This window comes from Melospiza georgiana, chromosome 1, assembly GCF_028018845.1.
Source record: "Melospiza georgiana isolate bMelGeo1 chromosome 1, bMelGeo1.pri, whole genome shotgun sequence".
In the NCBI taxonomy this organism is placed as follows: domain Eukaryota; kingdom Metazoa; phylum Chordata; class Aves; order Passeriformes; family Passerellidae; genus Melospiza; species Melospiza georgiana.
This window is the reverse complement of record NC_080430.1, coordinates 66,157,941-66,184,915: the sequence shown is the minus strand read 5'-3', so window position 1 is coordinate 66,184,915 and position 26,975 is coordinate 66,157,941. Positions and strand designations below refer to the sequence as shown.

Genomic DNA, 26,975 nt, shown 5'->3' with positions numbered 1-26,975 from the left:
AATACAGGAGTCAACTGGGAATGACAGAAGGACAGGCTTTAACATGCAGGGTACTGGACTGTTTGATTCTCCTGTTCCACAACGATTTGCACAGTGGGAATCAGAGTGGGTGACAGTTACTTACAGAGATGATATGTCCTTTCAAGCCATGTGCTGAGTCTGCACACTCAATAACAGCACTTAGCTGTGGATAGCCCACCCCTGTCTTAATCCGAGTGGTACACACAGAACCTAGACAAGAGAACGAGAGGAATATACATAGTTCATCAGGATGACAGAAATGATACAAAAAAAATGTGTTTCTATCAGCATTCCTGTTCTCCCAAGAAGTCTCTATTGCCAATGCTGGCTTCTCACAGATAAAAGGAGCACATAGGAACTTGAATTCTGAAATGCTCTCATGCCACTTCATGGGACCTGTGGCTGAGGAGACTCATGTCCCCCCTTTCTTCTCCACTGCTAGTCCCAATTTAGTTCCCATCAGTAATGCTTGTCAGTGAGCGAATTACTGCATCACAGGGAAGCAAATCTGACTGAGGTGCTTGAAGGGAAGGGGCAAAAGGACCAGAATCACAACCTGTGAGACTCAGCAGTAGCATTTATTACCCGACTATTTCTTTTACTAAATATTTCTATCTCTTTTCTGCATGTTTAAAGAAGCAATTCTATGGTAAAATCTGTGATTTTTTTTGGTAGCAATTTTCCCATCTTTTGTTTAATACTGAAGGCAGGAATATGTGGCAGATGACAATTTTGGGAAATATTAAAAAATCAGCATATAGCATTTAAAAAGTGAGATAAGTAATCATCTGAAAGCTGAAAAGTACAACAACAAGGGAAATATAGGAACTATATCTACTCATTGAACTATATTATTTATATCCATACATTGTGCATGCATGTACATATAGATAAAAATAAAGTTATGTATCTATCTGTATATATCTATCTATATACAATATATTTTACATATGTATATATAAACCAATTTACTTACAGTTCAACATAGCAACATGGATCTTTTGGAATACCTTCTCTATTTTGTTCCCTCAAATTAAGAGTCAAAAGGAGGAGTACTTTTTGCCAGTCTAGGTTCTATAATTTAGGATACAGACCTAAAAGGTCCACATGATAACGAGAATTTCAAAACAGATTCTAAACCAAAATGCAGTGAAATATGAATCCCTTCACTCAGCTGATATCCAGGTATACTCAAGCTACCAGTAAAGCAAAAGTTACCAAAGATCCTTCAAAGAACTGACAAAGTGAAAACACTGAGACGAATTCTTGAAAAATAGTAAGAAAGTTAGCTTTAATTAAATAGAGAAAAAATATAATTTCCACAGGGCTTTTACTGCATAGTGTATGTAATGCTTTATAATAACACGATAGATCATTATCTGGAAAAGAGCTTCAAGACCTGAGGGAGAAACATTCATTACTTGTGGGTTTGCATGGTCAACTTGTACAGATCTGTTCAGGAACATCTCCAGGGAGGACTGTACAGCATTTACCCGCATTTCCATGTTTGAGGCTACAAACTATAATTATTCTTCTTTTAAATCTGAATTTGCCCATGACAATTACACCGTGAAATCTCTGTTGTTGATTCTTCATGTATTTTGGACTATTTATTTTTTGATATCTTCCTGGGAACAACTGCAAGGTTTATTACATCATTTTCTCTGCTCCAGTTATCCATTCATGGACCATAACTATCTGGCACTGCAGAGTAAACAATCTGCCTGCACTGCACTGGATGATCACAGCTATATTGTCAGTGGCATTTGTGTTAGCCACTTTAAAATCTAGCCCACATATGGTGACTCCAGCTGCACAAGGAAGGGGAAAAAAAAAAAAAAGATTACGGCAGTGTATGCCAAACAACATTAGGGAAGGGAAGATAGGGAAAACACTGTAAGAAGGTCGGGGTTCTCTTGTTTATCCATGGAAATGTTAGAGTGACAGATAGCATGTAAGCACATTAATGTAAATTTTAGCTCCCAGGCAATAGTAACAGGTAGAGGCAAAGTTATCCATATTTCACAATTAACACCATTTCATCTTTGAAGACATTGACAGGGATAACCTCAGCTTCACACAACACAAATCATAAAGCTACTCAGAAAGACATCTTTCCTTGATAGAGGTGGACACCTGGACACAGCATCCTTTGAGCTTTAGCTCGGATGACTCATCCTCTTTTCAGCAGGCTAGAAAAGTGTTCCCAGACAGAACACATGTTATCAGTGGTAATGTCAGGAACTCAGGCAGCCCAGTGCTTCCAAAACCAACTATCTTCACTGACTGGAGGTGCAATATGCAACACTGTTCAGAATGAAATACTGGCACCCAGTATGTAAATTTCTTAAATGCACTGTGTGCAAGTTCACTGGTACTTTATTGACCTGAGTGGGTCTTGGCATTCGAACAGGCAAGGAAACAGCATTATATACTTGTTCCATCTGGACAACTCGTCTATCCTCTACTAACAATACCAAAAGCCACCTTTATTTGACTTACCTGGTCCAATACCCACTTTAATAATATCTGCTCCAGAAATAATAAGTTCTTCTACCATCTCTCCCGTCACCACATTGCCCGCCTAGAAAGAAAGAACAGTATCACAGGTACAGGAGATTTCAAGACTACTGCAGTAAAGATTAAAAATTATAATGCAAAGTTTGATCCAGAGCTTTTAGAAGTTGAACTATGCAGAGTATGGAAGAATATAGTTCATCATACTGTTCCTTGGACATGCCACCAAGACTAAACCAGGTAAATTCTCGAGTCAAATGAATTTAACAAGTAGTCCAGTAAACCCTGATCCTTAGCATTCCATCAGATCTGCTTTGTCATCCATCACGCCAATCCTCACCCACAGGCTCTCAACCACATCATCCCTAACCACAGGGGCTATTCTTCTCTCTTATATACAGTGAACTCCTTCACCTCTCCTGCCCTACCTGTCTCTCCAGAACAGCCTAGAGACCTCCATGCCTTTTGCCTAACTCGCTTTGCAGGAAGAAGTTCAGAACTTGTTTAAAATGCTGAAAAATAAATTTTTTCTTTAGGATTCAGTATTTTGCCCACTGAAAGGAAGGTACTATTGTTCTAATTTTTGTGCATTAGTGCAAAAATTGGTATGTATATACAGACGATATAAATCTGAGCATTCACACCATATACACACATTTTGTTGTGGTGATGCCACTGGTTAAAAACAGGGGCTTGGTTCCCTCTGCATGCCCTTTGCAGAGATATAGAGAGCATGCTGTTTATGGTAACATCTTCTTTGACAGAAATTCTGAACTGGTTTGTGTTCTTTACTCTATTTTTTCTTGCACTTCAACAGGTCTTTTCCTCCTTTTGCCTACATGGTTATATTTTCTGAAAGTGAAGACAGCTCTCTCAGCTTTTGTCTTGCTTCTTCTAGAAAACTTCTTCTATTGGCTCTCCACATCCCCAATCAATTGCTCAATCTTTGTTTGCCTTATACCAGACTTCCTTGAAGTCATACCAGACAGATCTTTCTTGAACCTGAGGAATGAGAACTATCCACAGTGGTACAGGTGAGTTCTCAGCAAGGCTTTGCACAAAGGCTTTTTCCTTTCCTATGGAAATATCTTGCCTGACACAGAAGAATGCCTTTGCCTGTGTCACACTGGTGGCTCACAGTCACCTTGTGATCTACTCATGCCTCCAGGAACATTTACCTATTCCAAACTGTAACAGAAACTTGCAGAGCTTCCCCTGACACTGTGCTACCTATTCCTAGAGTAATGTTTTCCACATGTGGTTTATTGAAGTGGGGGCCCTCTTCTGCCAGAGCCTCGGCTTGGTATGTGGCCTGTAGTAACCATGAGATATGGATTTTTCTGGTTCATGGATGCTGTGAATGCAAAGAATGCCAGTGTGATTAAATTACTGATACTTTTAATAAAAAAACTACAAAACAACCTTTGAGCACACACTTGGTAATTGGGTTGCAAAACTGGTGCAGTAAGTGCAGAGAGCTGCCAGTCTATTTCTATTAATTTAAAGAAACATTTTGATGCAAGCTCAGTGTGACAAGACAGGCCCTTGCATGTGTTCCAACTGTGCATCTGATGGATCAGCAGTCAGAGTGAGGCTAGAGATTAATTCCCTTGCCAGGAGTGTCCTCTATCCAGATGATTTTCAGGGAAAAGACAGTCTTCAAAGAGCAAGGATTTCAAATGACATTTGAATCCTATTCAAAGGAGATTTATGAGCTAAAACCTATGCTTTGAGTTACATTTGAAAACAAACTGTTAGCCAGCGCATTTTCAGACCACGCCTTCCTCTCTGCAAAGGGCTGCACAAAGCAAATGAGTGCTGACATAGCACACACTGAACTGACTCACTACAGCTGTACTAACTGCATTCCCATAATCTGAGGGAACATTGTACAGGAATGCAATCCCATAAATTGCAGCCCACAATTTGAGGAGGATATGAAAATCTTCAAATGTGTCAGAAGAAGGTAGGAAAGCTGGTGATGTGACTGAAAGGCAGATACTGTGGGGAGTGGCCAAGGCACTGGGCTCATCTAGCTTGGAGAGAAGGTGGCCAAGGGGTGACCTCACTGCTCACTACAGCTTCCTGAGGAGGGCAGGTGGAGAGGGAGTGCCGAGTTCTCCCTGGGATCCAGGGACAGGATGCAGATGAATGGCTCAAAGCTGTGTCCCTCACGGAGGTTCAGACCTGACATGAATAATCAGTTCTTCAGTGAGAGGGTGGACAAACCCTGGAACAGGCTTCCTACAGAGGTGGCCAATGCCCCATGCCTTTGTGTTTAGTTTCCCAGGTCTTCCCTCACACTCCTCCTGTAAACTGGAATAACACTGTTTCACCTTCTGTCAATAGGAACCTCCCCACACTCCCAAGACCTTTGATAGGTGATGAGAGGGGTCCTGCTCCAACATTTCCTAGCTCCTTCAGTAATCTTAGACAATTACAAACCAAGCTTGGTTTGTATCTCAGCTCTGTAGCTTGTCTCATGTCTACAGAACATTCCTAACCAGGAAAACTGCACAAGAGAAACTTCCTGTTTTCCACATAACCTGTTTTGCACTCGTACTAAGGACAGGCTATTCATTTCTAGAGATCTGAACTTGGATCTAGAGATGTTCAGAAATCTCTTACATAATGATACTGCAGGACATAATAAGTGTTTGTAGCAGCACTGATAGGGGCAGAGAAGGAGGCACATTCTAAAGTCCTTACTTAGTACAGCTTTTACTCAAATGTAACTATTGCTGAAGTCAGCAGAAGGGTACCCAGGGAATACTGGGCAAGACCTGTTCTCCACTTACTGATTTCTGACTCCTATTTCACTATTTATTTATTTTTACTGAATTTTGCTTCCTCCTTTTATTAGCTTGAAACAGCTGACAAGCCACCACCTGAAGCACTTAGAAAAATAATGAGAATATCAAGCAACAATTTGTGGTCTATGATACAGGACCACTTAAATCTGCTCAAAAGAGCATGATATTGATTAAAAATAAAATAAAATAGAACAATCAGGAAATAAAGAGTATATAATAGGTACAGCGCTTCAGCTAAGTGCTGCTTCCTTTCTGCTCAGTGGTAATTTGTTATACTAAGTGCTGTTCATTCCAAGATGGGGTGATGGAGAGTGTGCCACTTAGGACATCAAGGAAACAGTTTACCTGTGGAAGGCAGATGACCACCTGTGCTGTATGACACACACCACAGTACAACCTGGTGAAACACTGGAGCACATTAAAAAGATTCATAAATAGGAAGGAGCAGGTATTCAAGTCAGTAGTTGCATGAGATTTGGGGTAAAATATGTATTTAACTTAAACAGCAGTGTCTTCTTATTAGCAGAGCATAGAGGGTTGTCAAACTGTCTCTTCAGAAATGTTAACCAGACGGTTACTGTTAAGTTACTGCTAGAAAATGTTGGAACTGCATATGTTGGTTGAAAATGCTCATCCTAGCAGGGAAAAGCACTTATGTCCCCAGCATACATTTTTTCCTGGAATGCATGTACACACATCACTGATTTCTGTGCTTCTGAATCTGCAGACCCTTTACAAATTTTCAAGGAGGACGTGGAACTCTACATAGCAGACTTCAACCTGCCAATGAGAGGCTTGCTTCTTTGAGGTACCTTTTGCAGACCTCAGAGAGCACAAAAAAACCACTATGAGAGAGGCACAGTTAGCTGTATGTGAAGAGACCCCAGTATGACCGCTGAAGGGAAATCAGTGGTCTCTTCTGAACTCTGAACTCTGCTTTACTGAAACCAATGCTTGCCTTACCACTCATACCAGTATGACAGCTGAATTGAGGCAAAAGGGCTTTTGAAGTCCCCACTGGTACAGTAAAGCCAGAATACTTCAACTTAAAAAAAAATCTGAAAAGATCAATATAGAAAGACTGAGACTACAGAAATTAAACCCTCTTAAAATTAGCTGAAAGAATAGAACACAATTGGAACATACACTGTGAAGTCACTACAGGCAATACACTTTGTCACGTGTTTACACAAGTAGTCAGGGAACAAAGCAATTGGTGCAAGTATTGTGATGTCCATCACTCAGTATGGGGTCCCAAGTGAATGCCAGCCCGGGTCATTCCAGCACTATCCAGGATGACTGAACTGTGGGTCAGTCCTGAGGAAAATCCCAGCCTCAGAAAAGTCAAAGGAATTTCCCTACTGACTTTATTGAGATCAAGATTTTACCTAACAGGATTATAAAGACTACAGCTTCTCTGACAGAGATACAAAATTAGTGAACACATAGGGCAGTGCCTCTGAATTTCAGTCAGGCATTTGATACTGTGCCTCATGAAAGCCTGCTATAAATATCAACTCATACTGCCTAAGACAGGAACACTGCTGCACTGATTGAAAGCTGCTGGCAATGGCAATGGATCTAGCTGGGGAGAAGTGTCTATGACAACAGTTCTCAAACTTTCTTCTTGTATCCTAGAGGAAAGCACAGTCTGTGCCTCCACATTATCAGGAAGACGGCCAAAGGACACTTCCCACCCATGAAAGTAAGGGGTGCTTAACCATGAGAGATGGAGATGCCCTTTGCAAGGCTGAGCCGCACAGTAGGTGCTTGCACTCAGCGCTGTGCCTCACCTGAGGCAGGCTCAGCAGCATCCCTCACTCCTATCTTGGGATCCTGCCTGGCCCCTGCTCTCAGATGCCAGCCCTGGTAGACATGCCACGATTGAATTTACTCTGGTGTGTGTTCCAGGGCTGAACTGGGAGTAGTCTGCACAGCTTCCTCTGACTGAATCCTGCCTCCATTCTGCCTCCAAGGCCCAGAGAAGTTCTGCTACTGACTCCAAGGAGGAGCAACAATTTCTGGCTCCTGCTGTTTCCCTCTGCTTCTGCTTTGCAATTCCACTTGTCTCCCTCTCTGATCCACATCTTGTGGGTGCTACTGTATCTCCAAGTGTGCTCCTGCCTCAGTCTTCTTCCTGCCACACTCCCTGCTCCCATCAGGGTTGCTCTTCTACAAGGAACAGAGGAATAGCATGAAAATAAAAATTCAGGATAAAAACTTGGCAAAGCTTGCAGACAAAGAAAACTTAGCTTGTAAACAGATTTTCAGAGGGACAGAATAACCCTAAAGTCTACAATCCAACTAATCAATAAGGACTATGCAACCTGTAATATAAAGGCTCTGATCCTCCATCATGAATGCTGACTAAAGGTTTTCTTTAGACTTGAGCAAGCAAGCATAATTGATGCACATAATGCTGCACAATAGCAAAAAACCCAATGGGTGACCCTCCTCAGGATCTTCCTGGTTCTGGGAGGCACTTGTGGGACACTCAGAAGACTTAAATATGCCTTCTTCCCCATTCCCAACCTGATGAGTGATTTAAGACAAGTCATGTTGTACTTTTGTGCCCGTTTGTCCTCTCTACCTTTGGTGTTCCATGGAGAAACTGATCTTCTTTGTAAATTACTACAAAATGCAAAAGTGAGAAAACCTTGTGTCAGAACCAGGCAGAAGAAAATAAGGCAATGTGATTATAAAAGCAAATATTTAAAAAGACAGAAACATGGATTTGAAAGGTTGTTACACAAGAGACATCCTTGGTTTGCAGGGGAGCATTGGCCACAGAGAGCACAACATTAACCACAGTTGCTTTGCACATCCCCTTCCAGCCTCAGAGCTGAACCCATTACGTGGCCCCTGGGAACACACATTCCCCGAGATCCAGGGTTGGGTTACTGTTATGTATTGCACTGCAGCTGACTGTGGAATGAACAGTCATGCTGAGGAAAGCAAACAAGGTCCTGGAGATCACTTTCAGCTATGAGAAAGCTTCTTTATTTTTATACCTCCTATTTAACTGCTAACCCTTTTGTTTGAAAGTCCCAACAGCAGAGAACATATTGCAGGCATAGCACAGACACACCAAAGCAGTCAGAACAAACAGGTAGCAGCAGGACATGTCTTCCAGATTACCATTAAAAGGAGCCTAGACCAGCTCCTGCATTTCAGCCAGGAACAGCTTCAAAAGGCCATTTTGGCACAGAACATGAATTAATTTGGAAGCAGGGTAGAGGTGGGTGTCTAGTTGAATCAGAGACCTTCAGAGACGGAACAGATTCTGGAGGCTTTGGAAAGCTGAAGGTTTTTGAAAACCCCAAGTTTGTTAGCATGCTTTTAGAAGTGGAAATTATTGCTGTGCAGATTAAAAACATAAGCCATATTAAGCCATGTTCAGATAAAGGAGCTACAATCAGAGAAGGCAACTGAACAGGTCAGGGCTGTAAATGTGCTCAAGCAGGTGGTGCTGTCAGGACAATGAGACCTGAAGTAACAATAACCTTAGCCACAAAAGAAGGGATACTAGAAGAGCAGCTGAACAGATGCAGAAGGTGGATGAGACTGGCCTAAGCACCCTGGACTAAAATCTGGTTTTGATATCTGACTTTGACATTGACCTTCTCTGCCTTCTGAGGAATTGGGGAGGTGGGGGAGGGCATGACACACAATTTTCTTTCCCCTCCTGACAAAGATAATCTTAACTATGTGCTTTAAGCTCCCTCCCAAACTCTTCAAAGACAAAGTCACTGGAGCAATCATGTCACTAGGGACAAGACTTCAGATCCAAAGAAGCTCAGAAGGCCCACATTTATAATTTCATAGTTCCAAAATCTCTCTCTCCAAAGCCATGGGAAATATGATCATACCAAAATGGCTCCCATCTCTCCTGGCAGTTGTTGAAGAATGCCTATTCATCAGCCTATGATAACCCAGCATCCAACAAGCATTCCAGCTCACTCAAGTTTTCCATCATTCCAAAGCAAAAACACTGCCTTCCTCTGACATGGGAGAAAGGAATGCATCCTCTTCTGAGCTGCTTGAGTATGTTATTCTCTATTGAACAAAGGCAGAATGTGCATTTAGGAATATTCTTACTTCACATTTACTTTACATTTATATTTTACTTTATCTGTGGCATGGGAAAGCAGGCGAGTGATGCCTAAACACATGATTTTTTGCTGCACTGGCTTGAAGAAAGGCTGGTAACCTCACTACCAATCTGCTGCTTGATTGAGGATTTCTGTTATTCTCATGGAAACAATTCAGACACATTTCTTCAAGAGCCCTGGGAAAGCAGCAGTAGTGCTCTTCTGCTAGGAGTTACATGTCCATGTAAACATCTTATTTTTGGTGCAAAAGACCTCAAGGAAGCATGAATTAGCACTCTGAGATGGGACAATAACATCACAGAAAGCACCATGAAAAGCCCCAGCACTGACCATTTTGCTCCCTTATAATGCTGTTCACAACAGCCCAACATCCCTCTCATTCTTATCACAGGCAAGGATCAGTCTGCATTGATCTGTCTTCATAGTCATCTAACAATCACTGGCCCCAGCTGGCCGGAAATGTTGGTACATTCCCACAGCAAACCTCTGCTTGGAATCACCAAAATTAACCTATACACTTAATGATCAGAGATCTCATCTAGTGTGGGAAGGAGGACATGAGCAGAAAAAGAACTGGATCCAGCCAGTCCTCCATCCCAACTTATTTAGACAGCTGTATCAGATCATACACTAAACATTCCCACAGAAATCATCAGCAATGGACGGACAATATCAAACTGTTATTGAACATCCTTCCTTGCTTCTCTTCCTCTTCCAACTTCTGATGCCTACCAGTCAAACTCTGGGTCCTGTTCCTGGACACACACCTCCACCCTTTCTACACACTTACCATAATGGTGTGATGTGGGAACAGGGCACGGACGGACTTCACAAACTCCACGAAATACTCTGAATAGCCGTTTGCCACATCCAGGCAGATGTATTTGATAGCTGGAATGGCCTCTAGAATACTTGTTAACTTTTTCAAATCTTCTTGTCCACTACCTGAGCTTGCTGCTACATGCTAAAAAAACAGAGAGAACAAAACAGAGTAGTAGGTTGCAAACACTGACATAAACACACACAATTTGTTTGTCTTTTCCTGCATAATCTTGGCAGGACTTATGCTGGTAACTAGTGAAAAATCACACTATGTAATATGAAATAAATACCTTCCTGGGAAAATCAGTGGGCTATTTCTGTCTAGTTTAAATTATATAAAAGAGAGGGAAATTAGCTTTCTAGCATTCATTCACAAGTGGATTGTCACTGGCATATATAATCATCTGAGATCAATCAAGTTCAGCCATTCTCATATTAACATGAACATAAGATGAAGCCCTAACTTGGTATATTTCCAGGAAGTTAGGTAAAATTTGGGGCACTGTCACAGAGTAAAATCTAGGTCTTTTAAGTTCACCAAGCACTCCTGTGATGTACAGAATCACAGAATAATTTTGTTGGGAAAGGTCCTCTGGAGATTTTATAGTCTAATCCCCTTTCTCAAGCAAGGTCAGCTACCATTGAAAACAAGCAGATTGCTTCTTCCTTTGTTTTCCAATGAGTTCTTTCCAAAGGAAAAATAGTTTCCACAGCTGTTGGCCTACAAAACCTCTGCAGAAATCCAAGGTCACTGTGCAAGTCAGTATTTAATCACTACAGGAACAGGAGCTCCTATTCCAGTCATTATATACCACAAATAAGTTTGGAAGTGTTCAGACACAGGACATTCCTGAGACCACCTTCTACCCTATGGTGGCATGTAAGTAATCCTGACTGGCCAAAGTGCTAGGCTCACTTTCAGCAACTCTGTAATCAATAGCCTTTATAATATAATTCTGAAATGTGCCACAGGTAAAAATACAACACAGCAATGTTGTATTCTTTTCTATACAGAGAAAGATCAAAAACTCCACTGAACTTTGAGCAGGAAGGGGAGATGGCCAGGCACACTCACAGTGCCTCTACTGGTACAGGGGCCTGCCAGAAGAAAAGAAGTCTGAATGTGAGAAAGTCACAAATTAAGTCAATGTTTAAATTGACTGAATATAATGGGTCAGGTTGGGACCCTGTGAACAAGTGGGATAGCACAAAGTGAGCTCTGGTGCAAGAAGGTAAGTGGAGGACACAGAAGCCCTGACAACTTTCAGTGCTCATCCCTGCCTGGGCCCACCACCTAGGCCCCTCCAGCCTGTAGACTCCAGATCCACTTGCACACCTGATGGCAAAGACTTTGCCTGGCACAAGGGTGTGCAGGGCCAGCTGTGGTTGGGTTATTTGAAATTATTCCCATCAGTGAACTACCACTGCTCGCAACAGCAACAGAAGCACAGCACTCGTGCCTATTCCTAAGTATTTCCTCCTTTAGGATACTTCTCTGTTTCCCTTCCAGGCATATACAAACTTTGCTTTTTAGCATCTTCATATAAGCACTTTCATAATGGACTCACGTAGCCCCTCTTTTAAATCAGGACAAGCCACTTCCCTTGATGAATTTAAGAACAGCAAATATCTTCATTCCCCAAAACCTCACTTGACAACAGCATTCCCTAGAGACTCCAGTGTATGTGAGTTCAGAACAAAGCAATAAACCATAATAATTTACAGTAGAAAAATGTACCTCAAGGCATTCTGGGTGATTGGCAGCAAACAGTTTCCATTCTTCCAGAGAATAATGCTTGTGAATTGCAGTGAACATTGCATGCTAGCAAAAAAACAAGAGAACTGATATTAATGTCACAGTTAGTAATTTTTCCCTCAGCTGCAAAATAAGGGATTATAAAATTCCCTTTTAAGTATAGGCTCATCCTGCTTGGAAGAAACAGTAACAGTGAATAACAGAGCAGGCAACTACAAACAGCTCTTCAAAAGCAACTTGGCATGCTTAGCCAACTTTTCAGGACCAGGTTTATGACATGTTTCATTAAGCAACTGTCAGTATTTTGAATGTGACAGAGGGTCATTAACTTAGAAAGTGCTGCAGTTCTATCCCATAACCCACACTTTTAAAACTTGTCAGCTAATTTTTTTTTCTGGCATGGAGCACAAAGGGACCTCAAAAACAAGCTCTAAAAGCTCCACCTGAAGCTGAGCTACACCCAAAATGGAAGCTTCCCAATATGGAAGCATCTCTACAGAAATTTCCTTACATCAGGAGCCCTGTTTGTGGTGACTGTGCTGTTGCAAAAGTACACCTGCTTTTTTTTATTCTGGAGTTTTAAACTTGCATTCCCCTGTTCTCAACAAATTTAGCTAAAAAATCAACAAAGGCTGCTCGCTGTCCCCCAGCAGCTTCCCAACTGTTGCAAAAATGAGAGTTGAGACTTACTTTTGCCATAACCACAGCCATTTCAAACGTCCCCACAGTGTCCATATTTGCCACTATAATGGGAATTCCTGTGTACGTCTGCTTGGAGTTACGGAAGGTGAAGGTGCGTGTGAGGTCGACCTGCAGTGAACAGACATGCATTCTTTTAAGTAACTGATTGTAATCTTACACGAGTTTTGCCACAGATTTCACATACAGCATGTTTAGACACAGCTTCTCCATTTTCCTCACATTTCCTGTTCCTTTTGTTCCACTATTACATCATTTTTTATTTTTATTTTTTACAATTCTGCCTTCCAAACAAGAAAAAAAATTAAAACCATGTTTTCTGCATTAAATACAGCTCTTACTTAAGAAAAAAAATCAAAATAAAATTAAAAAACGAAAAGGAAAAAGGCAGAAGGGCTTGGAAAGAAAGGACGATGAGGACTCTGGGGCTCTGTATACAGAAGTAATCTCAGCTGTTTGTATGGTTGCCGGAGAAACTTAAGTTGAAGTCCTAACTCCAAAGAAGTCAGAATTACAACTCCCTCTGTCTCCAGGGCATAAAGGACTTTGTCCCAGTCTTGAAGGTAAATGATCATATAATAAAGTATGCTCTTTTGGTCACAGTCACCAGAACTCTTGCCATACAATCTGAACAATCATACCTTGCCTTGCTAAACCAAGAAGCTGCTAGTTTCTAAGTTAATGTCTTAAAACTGTATCCGCCTTCACCTTCAGAGACATTTCTTCTTCAGCACCTTCAAATGATCACAGTAACATCAGGCATTTTTTCCTTACATCTGCAAGGGGTATTATCAAATTAGATCAGTTCACACTGGCCTACCTAAGACCTTCCTACCTATGGGAAAATGCTCAAAAGGGGGGAAAAAAAAGTACAACTCTAAGATATTAGTTTAGTCTCTAGTAAAAATGAAGGCTCTTTCAGTTTTCACTAATCCTCCCTGCAACTTTAACCCAAAAGCATTTGCAGACCTGAACTAAACTGAAATCCATCATGAGAAACAATACAGGATTTTTTACTATTCAATTAAAACACATTTTGAGCACTTCCAAATTGCAGGCTAGATTCTGATTAATATTGTGAGGGATTTATTACTGGTTTGTATAAGAAAAAGAACTTGGTGCCTTAGTGATAAACTCTGAATCAGGTTCTCCTATAAGCTTTTAAGGGAAGGGTCACTTTAGTGAACAAGCTAAGATATATCTTAATGGAAACGCCCCTTTCCCCTATTTACTATCAGAGGTCTAATTCTCCAGCCATCATGGATGACAAAACATTCTTCAGCTGCAGCTAGCATTAGAAAATAGTATGAAGAAGATGGATGTGAAACAAGTATGAGAATTTTGTTTACTTTACTCCCTCTTAACACTAGAGCCAAGGGCGGGGGAACACAAAAGTACCCCACAATCAATTCCACACAGATGCCAGCACCAGAACCACTGCCCCGCGGTTTTACAAAGGAAAAACATCTCTTACAAAGGAACACCAGAAAGGAGAAGATTTATGTTTCAGAAAAGACACCAAAATACTGCAAAATAGACACAGGACAAAGCAAGAACTTGCCTTGAAAATTTTTTAGTCCTTCACACTTTTAAGCCTCTCCAATATCCCACAGCAATAAGACAAATATGCTGCATAAAAACTACGACCTTTGCCTGGTAAATACATTCAGTGATTTTTCTTGTTTTATGAGAGACAAACAACAGCCACTCAGTTTCACCTTTTCCATGCCACTCCTCACTTTATGGACTTTCAGTATATCCTCCACAGCTGCTTCTTCTCCATACTGAATTATCCTGGTATGTTTATGTTTTTCCTCGTGTGGAAATCAGTCAACACTGTTGATCATGCTGGCTGCCATTCCCTCTACCTATTTGAGCAAACTGTGCTGCTCTTGTGAACTTAATGAAATTTTAAAAATTTAAATTAACAACTTCCTACAGGAAACTTGTCTGTTGAACTTGCAATGGACAGAGTGCATGAGGAAGCCCAGCCAATGCAAGAACAGACTATGTGAGTACCAAGACCCCACAGACAGATAATGCTGCTCCCACTCCCACCCTTGCTCTGACCAATTTTGATATTCAAATTCAAGCATCACATTTTCTGATATATTTTCAAAAAAGAGAAAGCAACCATGGAAAATGAAGACAGTGCAAGGAATCAGAAACAAGTACCAACATAGCAAACATCCCAAACTGTCTCTCTAGGAAGCTGACTGGACTCTAGTCACTGCATAAAAAGCTATCCTTGTGCAAAACGAGGCATTCACACCAGAGAAACAGACGCTTCCTGATATAAGCTTCAAAGCAGCAGCTTGCTGGGGAGCAGGCACTGTAGTATGCTGCCTCTGTTCCTCTGCCAGAACTATTTATTTATATTCTTGTTTTGAAGCAGACTGGGGCTGTCCATTTCAGATCTGGCTCTCACAGACTCTGTTTATCCCTGTTGCCACAGCCTCAGTGATGGTGTCCAATTTCCTAACCTTCATCAGTTTTCACTGACCCCCTCATGACACGCACTTTTTCTCATCTGCAATGTTTTAACAGTTCATCAGAGCCACCCGTGACAACCCTGCTGTATCAGCTCATGTTCCTCCTATCGTTTTCCCTTCCCAGCAGCCCCTCTTTCCACAGCCTGCACCCTGCTAAATATACAAAACACTGCACTTGAAGGAGCCATGTGCCTGCCACTCACTCAGCAGAGCACAGCTCCACCTGTTTGCTAGGCCGGCACAGTGAGTTTTAAGGAGGGATCCATAGGTCCCCAAGCAAATGGCTCCAAAGTGCCCAGAGGCCTTATGTGCAGTAATTGCACACGATGAAGAGTTACTCAGATGGAACACTGTTCATCATAAATTACAAATTACTTGCCAGAGAGCAACTTTCTGCTGAGAGGGCCTCTCACACCTTATGATGGCAAAGAGGTTTTGCTTAGCTGATGCCCTCAAAATCCCTGGCCATAGGCCTATAGTAAACACAGCTTCCCTGTTTCACTTTCCCTTTCTACCTCAGTCTCTCTCTCTTACACCTCCGTGTCCCCTGCAGAAAATCTTAATCCTCTTTTCATCCCCCGACACAACATAATTCCTTCTTTAGTCAAACTAAATCCTTTGTTAACCTTGGGGTTATGTGGGGTAAATGAGAAGGCACCTTCGATACTGAGGCAGCCATCTTTTTTTGTGGATGCAATCGATCCTTACGGGATTGATTTCCCGGGGTCTTTCCCGATCCCTGATGACAGAGAACCACAGAACTGTTCCGGCTAACAGTGGCCAGCAGGCACACAGAGCCCCAGGGGATTCCAGGTCTCTACACAGGCAGGTCACACGGGGGTGAAACCAAAGAAAGGGTGAAATGCACCCACTGCCCCAGGTTTGATGTGACTTCCCTCAGTATCCCCTATGACGGGGCACCCTGCGCACTGAGAAGCGCTCCCCAGCGTCTTCGCGGGTTTTTAATTTTTTTTATTTTTATTTTAAGAGCGCATCAGTTCCTCAGTACCAGCACCGCCCACAGCCCCCGAGGCTGAGGGCAATGCTGCCTGTCAGGTGTCACCACCGGCTTCTGCCGGCCCAAGCTGCGGGGCGGGTAACCGGACACCCCCGTCCCGCAGCGCGGCTGGTTCGCCGCCACCGCCCCCTCCGACACCGGCGGTCAGGCCCCGCTCAGCGCCGCAGAGGCACCTGTTAGGAGCAAGCAATCCCCCACTGCCCCCTTGTATTTCAGCTTGAGGAGCGAGGGAGGCCAGCGCGGCACCGGCTACCCCCGGCTCCCCTGGGGTCGTGGGGGGGACACGCCGCGGACTTCGCAAACGCGGTCCCGTCCTCCCCTCCCGGGAGCAGCGGCATCCCCCCGCCACGCAAAGGGCGTCGCGATCGGGGAGGCCATTGCTGCGCTAGACCGGATAATAAAAATAAAGCGGGGGGAAAGGCGGGTTAAGGAAGTTAAGCGTTGAGAAGGGGGAGGAAAAGCATGCTAGGTTTGGATGCCCCCACCTCTGCTCTGCTTTTGAGGCTGCTCCTTTTAGGTCTGACCAGGACATCTTTAAAGTCCAGTTTGAGGTCTGCGTCTACCCGGGGCATCTCGCTGGGGTGCCGGGGTGCGGGGGCCGGGGCTGTCCTGGCAGCGGAGGCGGCGGCAGCGGCGGCCCTGCTGTGCTGACTGCACCGCCCCGCCTGCAGAGCCGAGCCGAGCCGCGCCGGCCAAAGCCCACTGGCCGCGCACCGAGCGTATTTATAGGGCGAGGGCACCGGGCCCCATCGCTTTATTAGGCGAGGGCTGGTTTTAGCTGAGCCTCTGCCCCGGCCCCCGCCGCGGCTACCCCCGCCTCTCCGCAGGGCAGTGTGCGGTGGGGGCAGACGGGGACGCGTCGCCCGTCCGCAAACGCCCCGTGCGGGGCGAGGCGCCGGCGGCACCGCGGCGGCTTTAAGGGCAAAGCAAGGGCAGAGGAAATGGCGCCTCCATGTGACCGAGCGGGCCCCGCCGCCGCGGGTACCGGGTGCGGGAGCCCGGCCGTGCCGGGCGGCCGCTGCGGGGCTGAACGGACATCTTGGCCTGCCTCCTTCTACCTTCCACCGCCCCGAGAAGGGGTTTGCGGCGTTCCCCAACGCTGTTACGGCTGCTGCAGCGCGGCCCAAAATGCTGTCCCTCCAGCTAAATAAAAAAGACACCACTTGGTATAGGTGGGCTGTCATGGGAATCCCACTTGCCGGGGTGCTCCGCTCCAAGCCCAAACCCGGCCCCGTCCCTGCCCGGTATCCGGTACTGCTGAGGCAGAGCTGGGCTGCCCATGGCACTGAGCATAGAGCACAGAGCCAGAGTGTGGGTTTGGCGTTAGAGACGTTGAGAAATGTGCAGCTGGTTGGTCATAGGAGAGTGGTCAGAGCACCAGCCACCTGCAGCTGCCTCAGGAATTTCCGAATTTCCTGCTTCACTGCACTTAGAGAAGCAACAGGGAGTTTTTGTGTTTGGGTGGGGTTTTTGGTGTTGTTTGGTTTTTTGGGGGGTGGCTTCTTTGTTTTTTGGTTTGGTTTTTTTTTTTCGCCCCAGCATACAGGAGCCTGATTTGTGCCTATTTCCTCCAGTTTCAACGGTGCTAGCCATAGTTTAACACACAAGTCAAAAACCACTCAGAGCAGCAGGACTGTACAAGCTGAGTCCATCTACATCTGCTGCCAGAGGGATCAGTGCAGGGTAACCAGATACCACATGAGATGACTTCCACAGGAGTCTTAAGCCTTAAAGTCTATTTAATTATGAAGTCAGTGGGTTGTAAGATTTGGACTTTGGAAGACACATGAGCAAGCATTTTTAGTGACTGGCAACGGAAGCCTGGGACACTTACTCAGACGCATTGCAGGAGGAGGTAGCACTCTCTCCTTTATCTGAAAGTTGCATACTTCTGGTCAACACCCTGCCTCACACAGAGCTCTTTTACATCTCTTTGCCTGAGTGTCCCACATGATCCAATATGACCAAGCATGAGCCCGGGGCTTTACACAGAAGGCAGAGTATTTGAGTGTTTGCAGTTTTGATTGTCCAGGTGGAGAGGCCTTGAATCTAGGATTTTGGAACTCCAGATGATGTTCCAGGAGAGCCTTGCTGTTGTGGATATTTCCCATGGAGATATTCAAGAAAGTGACTCTATAATTTGTTTGATCTGCATAACAGAGGTCATTCATTTGGTGTTTTCTCCACTATATAAAGGAACTACTAAAACGTATTTTTCAGAGAAACATATGAGCCACTATTTACTGTTAAGTAATAAGAGTACTGATGAGAATGGGTCCTGTGGAAGTGGCATGTCTGTAGTAGAGGACTGAGAATGGAAAAAAACAAATGCAATCTGTCTGTGCCTGGCACCAGGTCGTCCATTTGCCCTCATGGCAGGCATGTGATGCTGAGAAGAAAGAAAGAAGCCACTGCATTGCACTGTGAATTCAAAAGGTCAGCACTGTTTTGAAGAGTAGGAGATAGGGGCTAGCAGTAGTATGTGCAAGCCACAGAAAATGCATGTCTGATGCTGCTTACAATTTCAGTACTTTAGTCTCCACTCACAGTGCTGTTTTCCTGCAGATCACAGTATCTGCTAATGTTCATTAATTCCCCATGTGCACATACCAACAGACTAGTCAGGTGTCTCAGATCGGCTTGAGAGTTCTTTAAAGATTACAAAGTTTGAAATTCCATAGTTTCTTACTTCAATATATATTTTCTGTAAACAAAGTTATGTTTTGTTGTTGAACCACCTCTGGTTTTTTCATTGTCCTTTCTGAAGTATGGACACTAGAGGGGACATGATCAATAATCACATAAATATCACAGCCAGAAATGAAGATCACCTCTTTCTTATTCCTTTTTATATTACTGCCATACACCTGCCATAAGTGATCCCATATTATCTCTTTCTGCTATGGAAAAAAAAGCTGTTCATCCAGGCTGAATACAGTTTAGTCTTCAAGTGCAAATGAGCCATCACTGATTTCAAATTTAGGATATGTAAATGATTTGTTACTTTCTTTCAGAGTTCTTTTTTTCTCTACTTCATTGTTTTATAGTTACATTTAAAAGGAGATGGAGCAATGCACTCAGAAGGGAACTGCTCAGCCACTGTAGCTGAAAATGCCAATGTAGATTTGTAGATCTTCTAAAAGTTTTCTAAACTTGGTCTTTTTGAGAAGAGGAAAAAGTGATCATTATAATGCAAATAGTTACTACTGTGTCTAAAGCCTATTATCAGCTAAGATTGTTGAACTTGTGGTTTTCCTCCTACTAATGTAAATACTGCTGTATGTAATAGTATAAATTACTTCACAAATCTGACCTGGTAACAAAGGACGTGGAAGAGGCTGAGTTACACATTGGCATCTCCACGTTCGTCTTCCCTGGTAAGATTTATCTCAGGATTCCCAGGTCCCTGAGACTCATCAGAAAATCAGGAGTAATGAAGACACCCTCATAAGAGCAGGATCAGATTGGGAAGGCAAGTCCTGAGGACTAGAAAAAGCAAATATCAGTCATGTCTTTGAGAAGAGCGAGAAGAAGGGAAGATCTGGGCCAGTCAACTTCATTTCAGTGCCTGAGAAGGTGGTGGAGCAAATAATCCTGGAAGTCATTTTCAAATGAATGAAGGACAAGAAAGACTGAAGCTAGTTGGCATGAATTTATGATAATAAAATCATGCTCAGCTCACTTTCTAAGATGAAATTACTTGTTGGAGTGGATGAGGAAAAAGCAGTGGATCTTGTTTATTTTTACTTAGGCTTTTGACATATTTCAAATAACATTTTTGGAGGCAAACTGATGAGGTGTGGACTAGCCAAAAGGACATTGAAGTGGATTGAAAACTGACTGAGCTATGGGCTCAAAGGCCTGTGATTGGTGACATTAAGTAGAGCTGGAGGCCAGCTATTTGTGCTGTACCAGGTTAATTGTATATGGCATTAAAAACACTTCTTTTTATCAATGCCTTGTATTTTTCTTATTTAAATAAGAACATTTCCACAGTAACTTCTTGGTACTGAAAGAAGCTTTCAGTGACAATCTGAAAGTATGAGCACTCATGAGCATCTGAAACACCTCTAGGGTGAATGTTTAATGATGTTGTCATTATTTGTCAAGAGAAATTCTGTTCACGGCAGATATACAGCTAACACAACTGAAGGCACATGCTGACTTCCTTGCTGTGGTTCCTGGGAAAATACTATAGTCTCATGTAGTTCCATACAGACAGCCTGTAACATAATTAGTGTGCCTGTTTAAGGAGTGTGGTGAGCACTAGTGAAAGCATTGCTCAGCTGGCAAGTGCTCCCACAAACTGTGTGTCACAACTTTCCAGCAAAATCCCATATCTGGAAAGAACAACATGCCGCAGCACATGTGTGATGAAGATCTTTCAATCTTAAGGAGAAACAGTACATTTGAGGAAAGAACCTTGTTTTTCTTATGAGAAATGTAAATCCATTTTATTTTTCTGTTTGAATTCAGGCCTTGTCTATGCTGAATAGCATTTCCCAGTAGATGGATCAAGAAACGTAACTCAGCAAACCTTGCAAATGCAAGCAGATTTCCTTTGCAGAGGAGATAAGGGTGTTTCTCTGAACTATCAGTATTATTACAGCATCTGTGTTAAGACTCTTGCTGACCTTGATAGCCACCAGAAATGGGAGGAGTGGGGCTGACACCTCTGCCTTTCATAAGTGTGCCCAGCAGACTTCAACTACATGCATGGAGATTACTTGTCACAAAGAAACTTGTATGCCATAAGTATTTTCATTTAAATTCAAAGGTCTTAGAGGAAAAATAATCTTAGTTGCTAATCATCAGCTAAATCCCAGGCCCGCACTGAAGTCAGTAGGACAACTTCTCATTCAAGGTACAGTTTACTTAGGAGTAAGTGACAGTATCCATTCCCATTTGATTTCAGCAGGTTTCAGATGTTAATTGTAAGTAATCACAGCAATCTATAATTAATGCAACTCTGACCTTCCTTGACTTATGAAATATGCTTAGAAAGAGTCTGTCTATGCTGGTAAGTAAAGTGGACCATGCCAATCTGTCCCTGCAAGGCAAGAGACAGAGTGTGCCTCACACTAAGCCATTTAGATGTCATATGTGAGCTTCAAGGAGTCTCACTCAGAGTGCACATTGAAAACAGTTTGATGCTGTTCCCTGAACTGTCCTCAGACTACCTGGAGGAGTGGTAGCTGTCCAGGTCGTTCAGGGGAGTGTGATTCTAATATTCTAATTAAAAAGTGTGGACTATTGCATTGTAGAGCTTGTAGCTAGGTCCATGCTCAGGTTAGTTTCGTTTACTGTTGGACTTTACTGGCATGGAAGTGGTTTGCAGATTTTTTTTAATGGTCAAAACCTGTTGTATACTATCCATTATGAACTGATACTTCTGTTAATTACAGAACTACAGTTCTACATTCTATATAATAGGCAGTGAGGTTCTCTCTGGAAATATTAACTCATCTCACAGGATGTAACAGGTATTCTGTTGGTGCTATATAGCTTTAGGTAAGGAGCCATCTTCTCCTTAGCAGTGCCCGCTGGTAGAACAAGAGAAATAGTCACAAGCCGAAACACAGGAAATTCTATCTGAGCATTAGAAACCACTTTTTCTTCCTGTGGGGTAGACTACATGATCTTGACTACATGGTCCCTACCAACCTCCTATTCAAATTACACATTGATCAGAGTGATTGTAGTTTTATACCAGCTTTATAGCAGTAAAAGCCGCTGACCCCAGTGGACTTATGCCTACTTAACAGCACTGCTGGGAGAAATAGGCTGGAGAGTAAACTCATCAGAGACAAATGTTGATTTTGCATTGATACCACTGCTGCGAGAAGTAGGCTGAGTCCATGTTTTCACATCTGTTTTCCCTTAAAGCCATCAGACAGCCTGGCTACTTGGCTTCACCACCTCAGATGGAGGGGGTGAAGGTCTTTTGTCCTGGCTGGACATAGGCTGATTTACCAGGCTCTTCCAAAATACACTAGACCAAATAGCAACCCCAGTGAGGTAGCAAAACAGCATTAGGAAATAATTACGTTTACAAATAGGTGAACAAAAGCAAGAATGCATAATTGCAGAAGGATTAGAGCAGTGAAGAAGTCAGCAAAAAATAAACTTCTGGTGTTGCCAGTATACCAACTGATGATTTTTTTTTGCTAGCAAATCACCCGCTGTCATACAGACATAAGAATTTCACCATGTTACAAGCCAGACTCAGCTGGGGCTGGCCATGCCCTCTCCTCCTGTCAGTGTTTGCACTCCAGCTTGGAAACAAGCTCGCACCTGAACTTCATCCATTACTTCTAGCCCAGAAACTCCCAAGAATCCATTGTCAATTCAGCCTGCTCATGTAAATAGAGGAAACTACTGAATTCAGAAAGAAGTTTTACATAAATGTTTCTCTCACCAGCAGCTGATTTTACAGTATGCAACAGAGCAGTCACAGCACAGCTGAGGCAGTGCAAATGCTAATATTGCTGTTTGCATCTTTATTTTTAATGTAATACCTCTATCAGTGTGCTACTTTTTTCATATAAATCTGTTGCACATAGAATTAGTGCTGTTGTAGGCTTATCCCCAAGTTTGTGTTACTCAGGACCAAGGTGCTTAACTCAGAAAAGAAAATATCTACTTCCCTTGCACTTAACCCCATTGATTTGCTCAGTCTCTTGAGCATAAGTCAGACTAAGGTTCTGAAAGTCCTTTTCCTGCTTATGGAGAGGGGTCGGGAGGTTGCCTATTCTAATCCTGTCAGTTGTGGGGTTTTTTGGCTTGGTGCCCAAAGTCTGTTTGAATAAGCCCACTGCCATTGCTATATGAAATAAATTAAAAGCACAACATTAATTTTAAAATCCACCACCCATTATATAACCAAACAGGATTTTCTTCATTTTCAGGGCTTTCCTTGACATTTTTATGTTGGGTGGAAATGTTGCCACAAATTTTAAGCTGGAGAAATGCTTCTGAACTGTGAACATCTGGTAATGAATAGCTTTCAAATCCAATTTAATCTTTAGAAAAACGAAGCAACTTTGCTGCCCTACCGCACCATCTACAGGCAGGAAAAAAACATGCTCATGATACAAAATGTTTTAACCGTTTCTAGCACTTTCTTTAATCATTGCAAATAATACATGAACCTGTAATTATTTTTTATCTTAATTAGTATGAGAGTTTTATGCCTTTTGTGTGTAAAATGACATGTCACACAACTCTAAATACCCTATACTCTTGGGCTGGGGAGCTTTGCCTCTGCAAACCTTGTGTTAATTTGGATCTTATCATGGGGATGTGGAAAACAAGATTGGCTTGGTCCTTTATTGCAGTTTAGGCATTTAATGGGATGTAGATAAAAGCTGTTGCATTTATCAGCTGTCACACACTTTTTTCATAAAAACACCTACATATGGATTATGATTAACATCAACTCGGTTGTCACTGCTATGTCTTTTATACCCATGATTCCTCACTGGCTAGAGTTAAAGATATTCTTAAAATGACCTAGAAAATGCTGCTTCCCTTTCCCACAGCAAATAAAACCCTGCTAAATATTCTCGTATATCATTATGATAAAACGGGAGGGGAAAATTTAATGCCTGAGCTTGTAAAATATGCTCTAGTTTTGAAAGGCTGTTAAAAAAGTGAATATTAGCATGTGAGGCAACAGTAGCTGCACATCTGTAGCTGCTGTTAGCCTAAATCTAACATGGTTTGGGTACCCATGTTCTTTAAGTAATCAAATAGGAAAAATACGATGTGGAACCGAGCAATCAAATCTCATGAACTGCCCTCCTCATTTTAGGAAGAAAGCAGACCTTTTTTAGTTGTTTTCATCTTCCTGAAAATACATGTGTTTAAAAAATTATTATCCAAATGAAATAACATCCTTAGTACTGGTAAATAGATATATGCATCCTGTCAATAAAATTTGAAGGAATTTAAGCGATTTTGTTTTGACAGCAGGACAAGGGGCTAAACTCAAGATCACTTACCTGCTTGGATTTTTCATATGTAGTGCCTCTGCTGGGAGATCTGTGGAGCAAGAACATTATTTAGTGCTGGATGTGCAGCACCCAGAGGCAGTAAGGCATGGATCCCGATTACAGTCATTTTTCATCTGTATAATGAAGACTTTGAAAATACTGCCTGCTTTTAGTCTGTTCTTCCACCTCTTTGCCTAGAAAATTATTATTTTGCATTTTGATTTGTGCCTACCTCTCTCTTTTTTCCTGAGCTGCTGTGTGGCAGTACTGGTTTCTGATGTTAAAGGGGTTGGCATGTTTCACCCCATCGTCCATATTCAGCCGAGGCAGGAGTCACTTCCATGTGTGGTTTGTGGAGTGCTTTGGGATCCTTCAGGATGAAAGCTGTGATACAAATATTAGATACCCATTCCCTTTTTTTCTGCAGCACACACAGTACTAATAACTTTTCCTTTCGTCTTGAGCTCCCCTGACTAAATTGTCAAACATCTCAGTAATACCATGAACATTTGCTTCAGGCACAGTCATAATCAGTTCTGTTAGCTCCATCCTTACAAAAGGATGGCTATTCTCCAGGCACACAGTTGACTCTCTTACTACCAAATACCTCTTCTCATCCTCAGTAGCTTCTCTTACAATTCCTCTAGAGCTTCCTTGCTTTGGTCTAATCCTCCAGATCTCATTCAGGTTCCATTTCCCATGTGAGTTCACCTCTAGTACGTTAAGTCTGTACTGATCCTGTATCATGAGCAAATAGGACCAACACAGGGATAGTTCTTTGGACTCCCTCCCTCCCTTCCCAGCCATCCATCCCCTGTATTTAGATGGCAAAGGCTCCATCCTCTTTAGGCAGATCACTGTGAGGAAAGCAATAATCAGCCTCTCCAAGCTACCTAAGCAGCACCTCATTCTCATCTCAGAGAGAAGCAGAACACTACTGCTTTTCTGAGCCCTTCTGAGCTCTGTGGGAAAGGGAATAATCAGCCTCGTTAAGCTCCAGGGCCAGCAGCCCCTTGCCTTCCCTGCCCCCCCCCCCCCCCTCCTTGACCGCAGTGTTTTAGAGCTGCAGCAGTCCCTGGGTAAATACAGCTGAGCAGCCACTCCCAGCTGTGCCCACATTGCCACTCCCTGCTCTTTCTCTGGTGCTGCCCTGACACCACCCAAGGCTGCACAATTGGCCCTTGAGAGCTCTGATGGTGACAGCAGAACATGGAGGGGCACTTCCTCACACTCCCTGTTTTTCATTCCTCATTATTTTAGCTCAATTAATTTGTTCTCATGTTCCTGAACCCTCTTGCATTCAACTGCAGGCTACTTTTCCCGCTGACACCCTGCTGTCAGGGGGTAGGTAATGTATTGCTCACCAGAGCAAGAACTTATCAAGAAAATTGATGACCTGCAGTGTCCCTTTCGGGTCAGGCAAACAAGTCTTGTGGAGTTTGTTAAGGTATGTGGAGCTGTGCTGTTGTGTGAGGGAAAAATAGGAATAAATAAATGTCTATAAATGTTAAGATTTCTGATCTTTGAAAATGATTCACTTGAATCACTGTGTCCAATTTAGTAAAAAGACATCTTTCTTTACTTCTTATTACTTTCCCAAGCCACCATTTGGGCTGCAGTGTAGCAGGCTGGTATATATCATGGCACACAATCTAGCTTCCCCCACTTCCCTAAGTGTAAAGTGGGACTACATCCTTAGGAGCCAGTGGTGGTGTCATCATATAAAACTCATGTGTGTTTGATCAAAGGAGTCCTTGTTTTGCTTTCCCCACAGCTCATAACAGAGCTTGGAAATACAGAACCATTTTGATATTTAAAAACCATTTGATATTTAATCAGAACAGAAGCTTGGCATATGAAGAACATAGGCATATAGCTGAGCTGAGTTTTGGGAGACATTAAAAATGAATTATGCTGATAAAGAACAGCTGTATTCTTACATCAGAAACCACAGGGACAAATAATTAATTTGCCTTCATTAATTTCCCAATTCTTTCCTGGCAAAAACTCCAGAAATGCTTAGACTACAGATCTAATTGCCATCAAGTGAGTGTATGTATTAAGAGAATGTATCAATTATTGGGCCATCAAGTGTCTTTATGAAAGCCAATTTCTGCTCATGCAATGTTAAGATCTCCACTCACCTCCAACCGCACTGAGTCTTTTTTGTTGCCTGCTAACAGGGAGTCTGGAGAAAAGTGATAAAATGTTGATGATCATTTTCTTATTTAATAAGTCTGTTTCTGAATCTTGTCTGAGCGGAGCTGCCACAGCTGTGAGATGGAAGAGGGAAGCAGGGTACAATGTTAATTCCCTCTTGAAAGACAGCACTGTGGAGGCCACAGCATGTTTGTCTGCCATGCCATTCTAGACTATGAAAAATAGCCATCCCTAGGTTTAAATTGTGTGGCTCATGTGTGGTTTAAATAAAATAAAGAAATCAAACCAATTGATCCGATAAATGTGGGAGTTGAGGTACTGGAGGGATGGTGGGGTTTGTACCCGTTTTTTTTAAGGGGTGACAGAGACTGCCTACCATGCTGGAGAAGGACACTGTGCCCTTGCTGCCATGAGGAGTGCACACTGGAGGGCAGGAAAAAGGCCAGGACAAACTCAGCTACCCCTGGCTTCCAATGAGCCATCCCATGCAACAGCCCCTTCCAGGAGGGCACTTGCCACTGTCTTCTCTGCCCAGCAGTGGCCTGCAACAGGATGTGTAGTGGTGGGCTTG

At 42.9% G+C, this 26,975-nt stretch overlaps 1 protein-coding gene across 1 annotated transcript in view; it reads right to left on the bottom strand.

Moving 5' to 3' along the window:
• Nucleotides 1-16,916, bottom strand: part of GMPR (guanosine monophosphate reductase) — a 38,299-nt gene extending 21,383 nt beyond the window's left edge. Inside the window, exons 1-6 of the mRNA XM_058027021.1 lie at nucleotides 16,736-16,916; nucleotides 12,732-12,851; nucleotides 12,024-12,107; nucleotides 10,254-10,427; nucleotides 2,524-2,605; nucleotides 125-231 (exon numbers count right to left, since the gene is read on the bottom strand). Of these exons, the coding sequence (XP_057883004.1) occupies nucleotides 125-231; nucleotides 2,524-2,605; nucleotides 10,254-10,427; nucleotides 12,024-12,107; nucleotides 12,732-12,851; nucleotides 16,736-16,822 (654 nt within the window). The 5' untranslated portion in view covers nucleotides 16,823-16,916. The remainder of the gene's footprint in view (nucleotides 1-124; nucleotides 232-2,523; nucleotides 2,606-10,253; nucleotides 10,428-12,023; nucleotides 12,108-12,731; nucleotides 12,852-16,735) is intronic.
• Nucleotides 16,917-26,975: the final 10,059 nt, after the last annotated feature.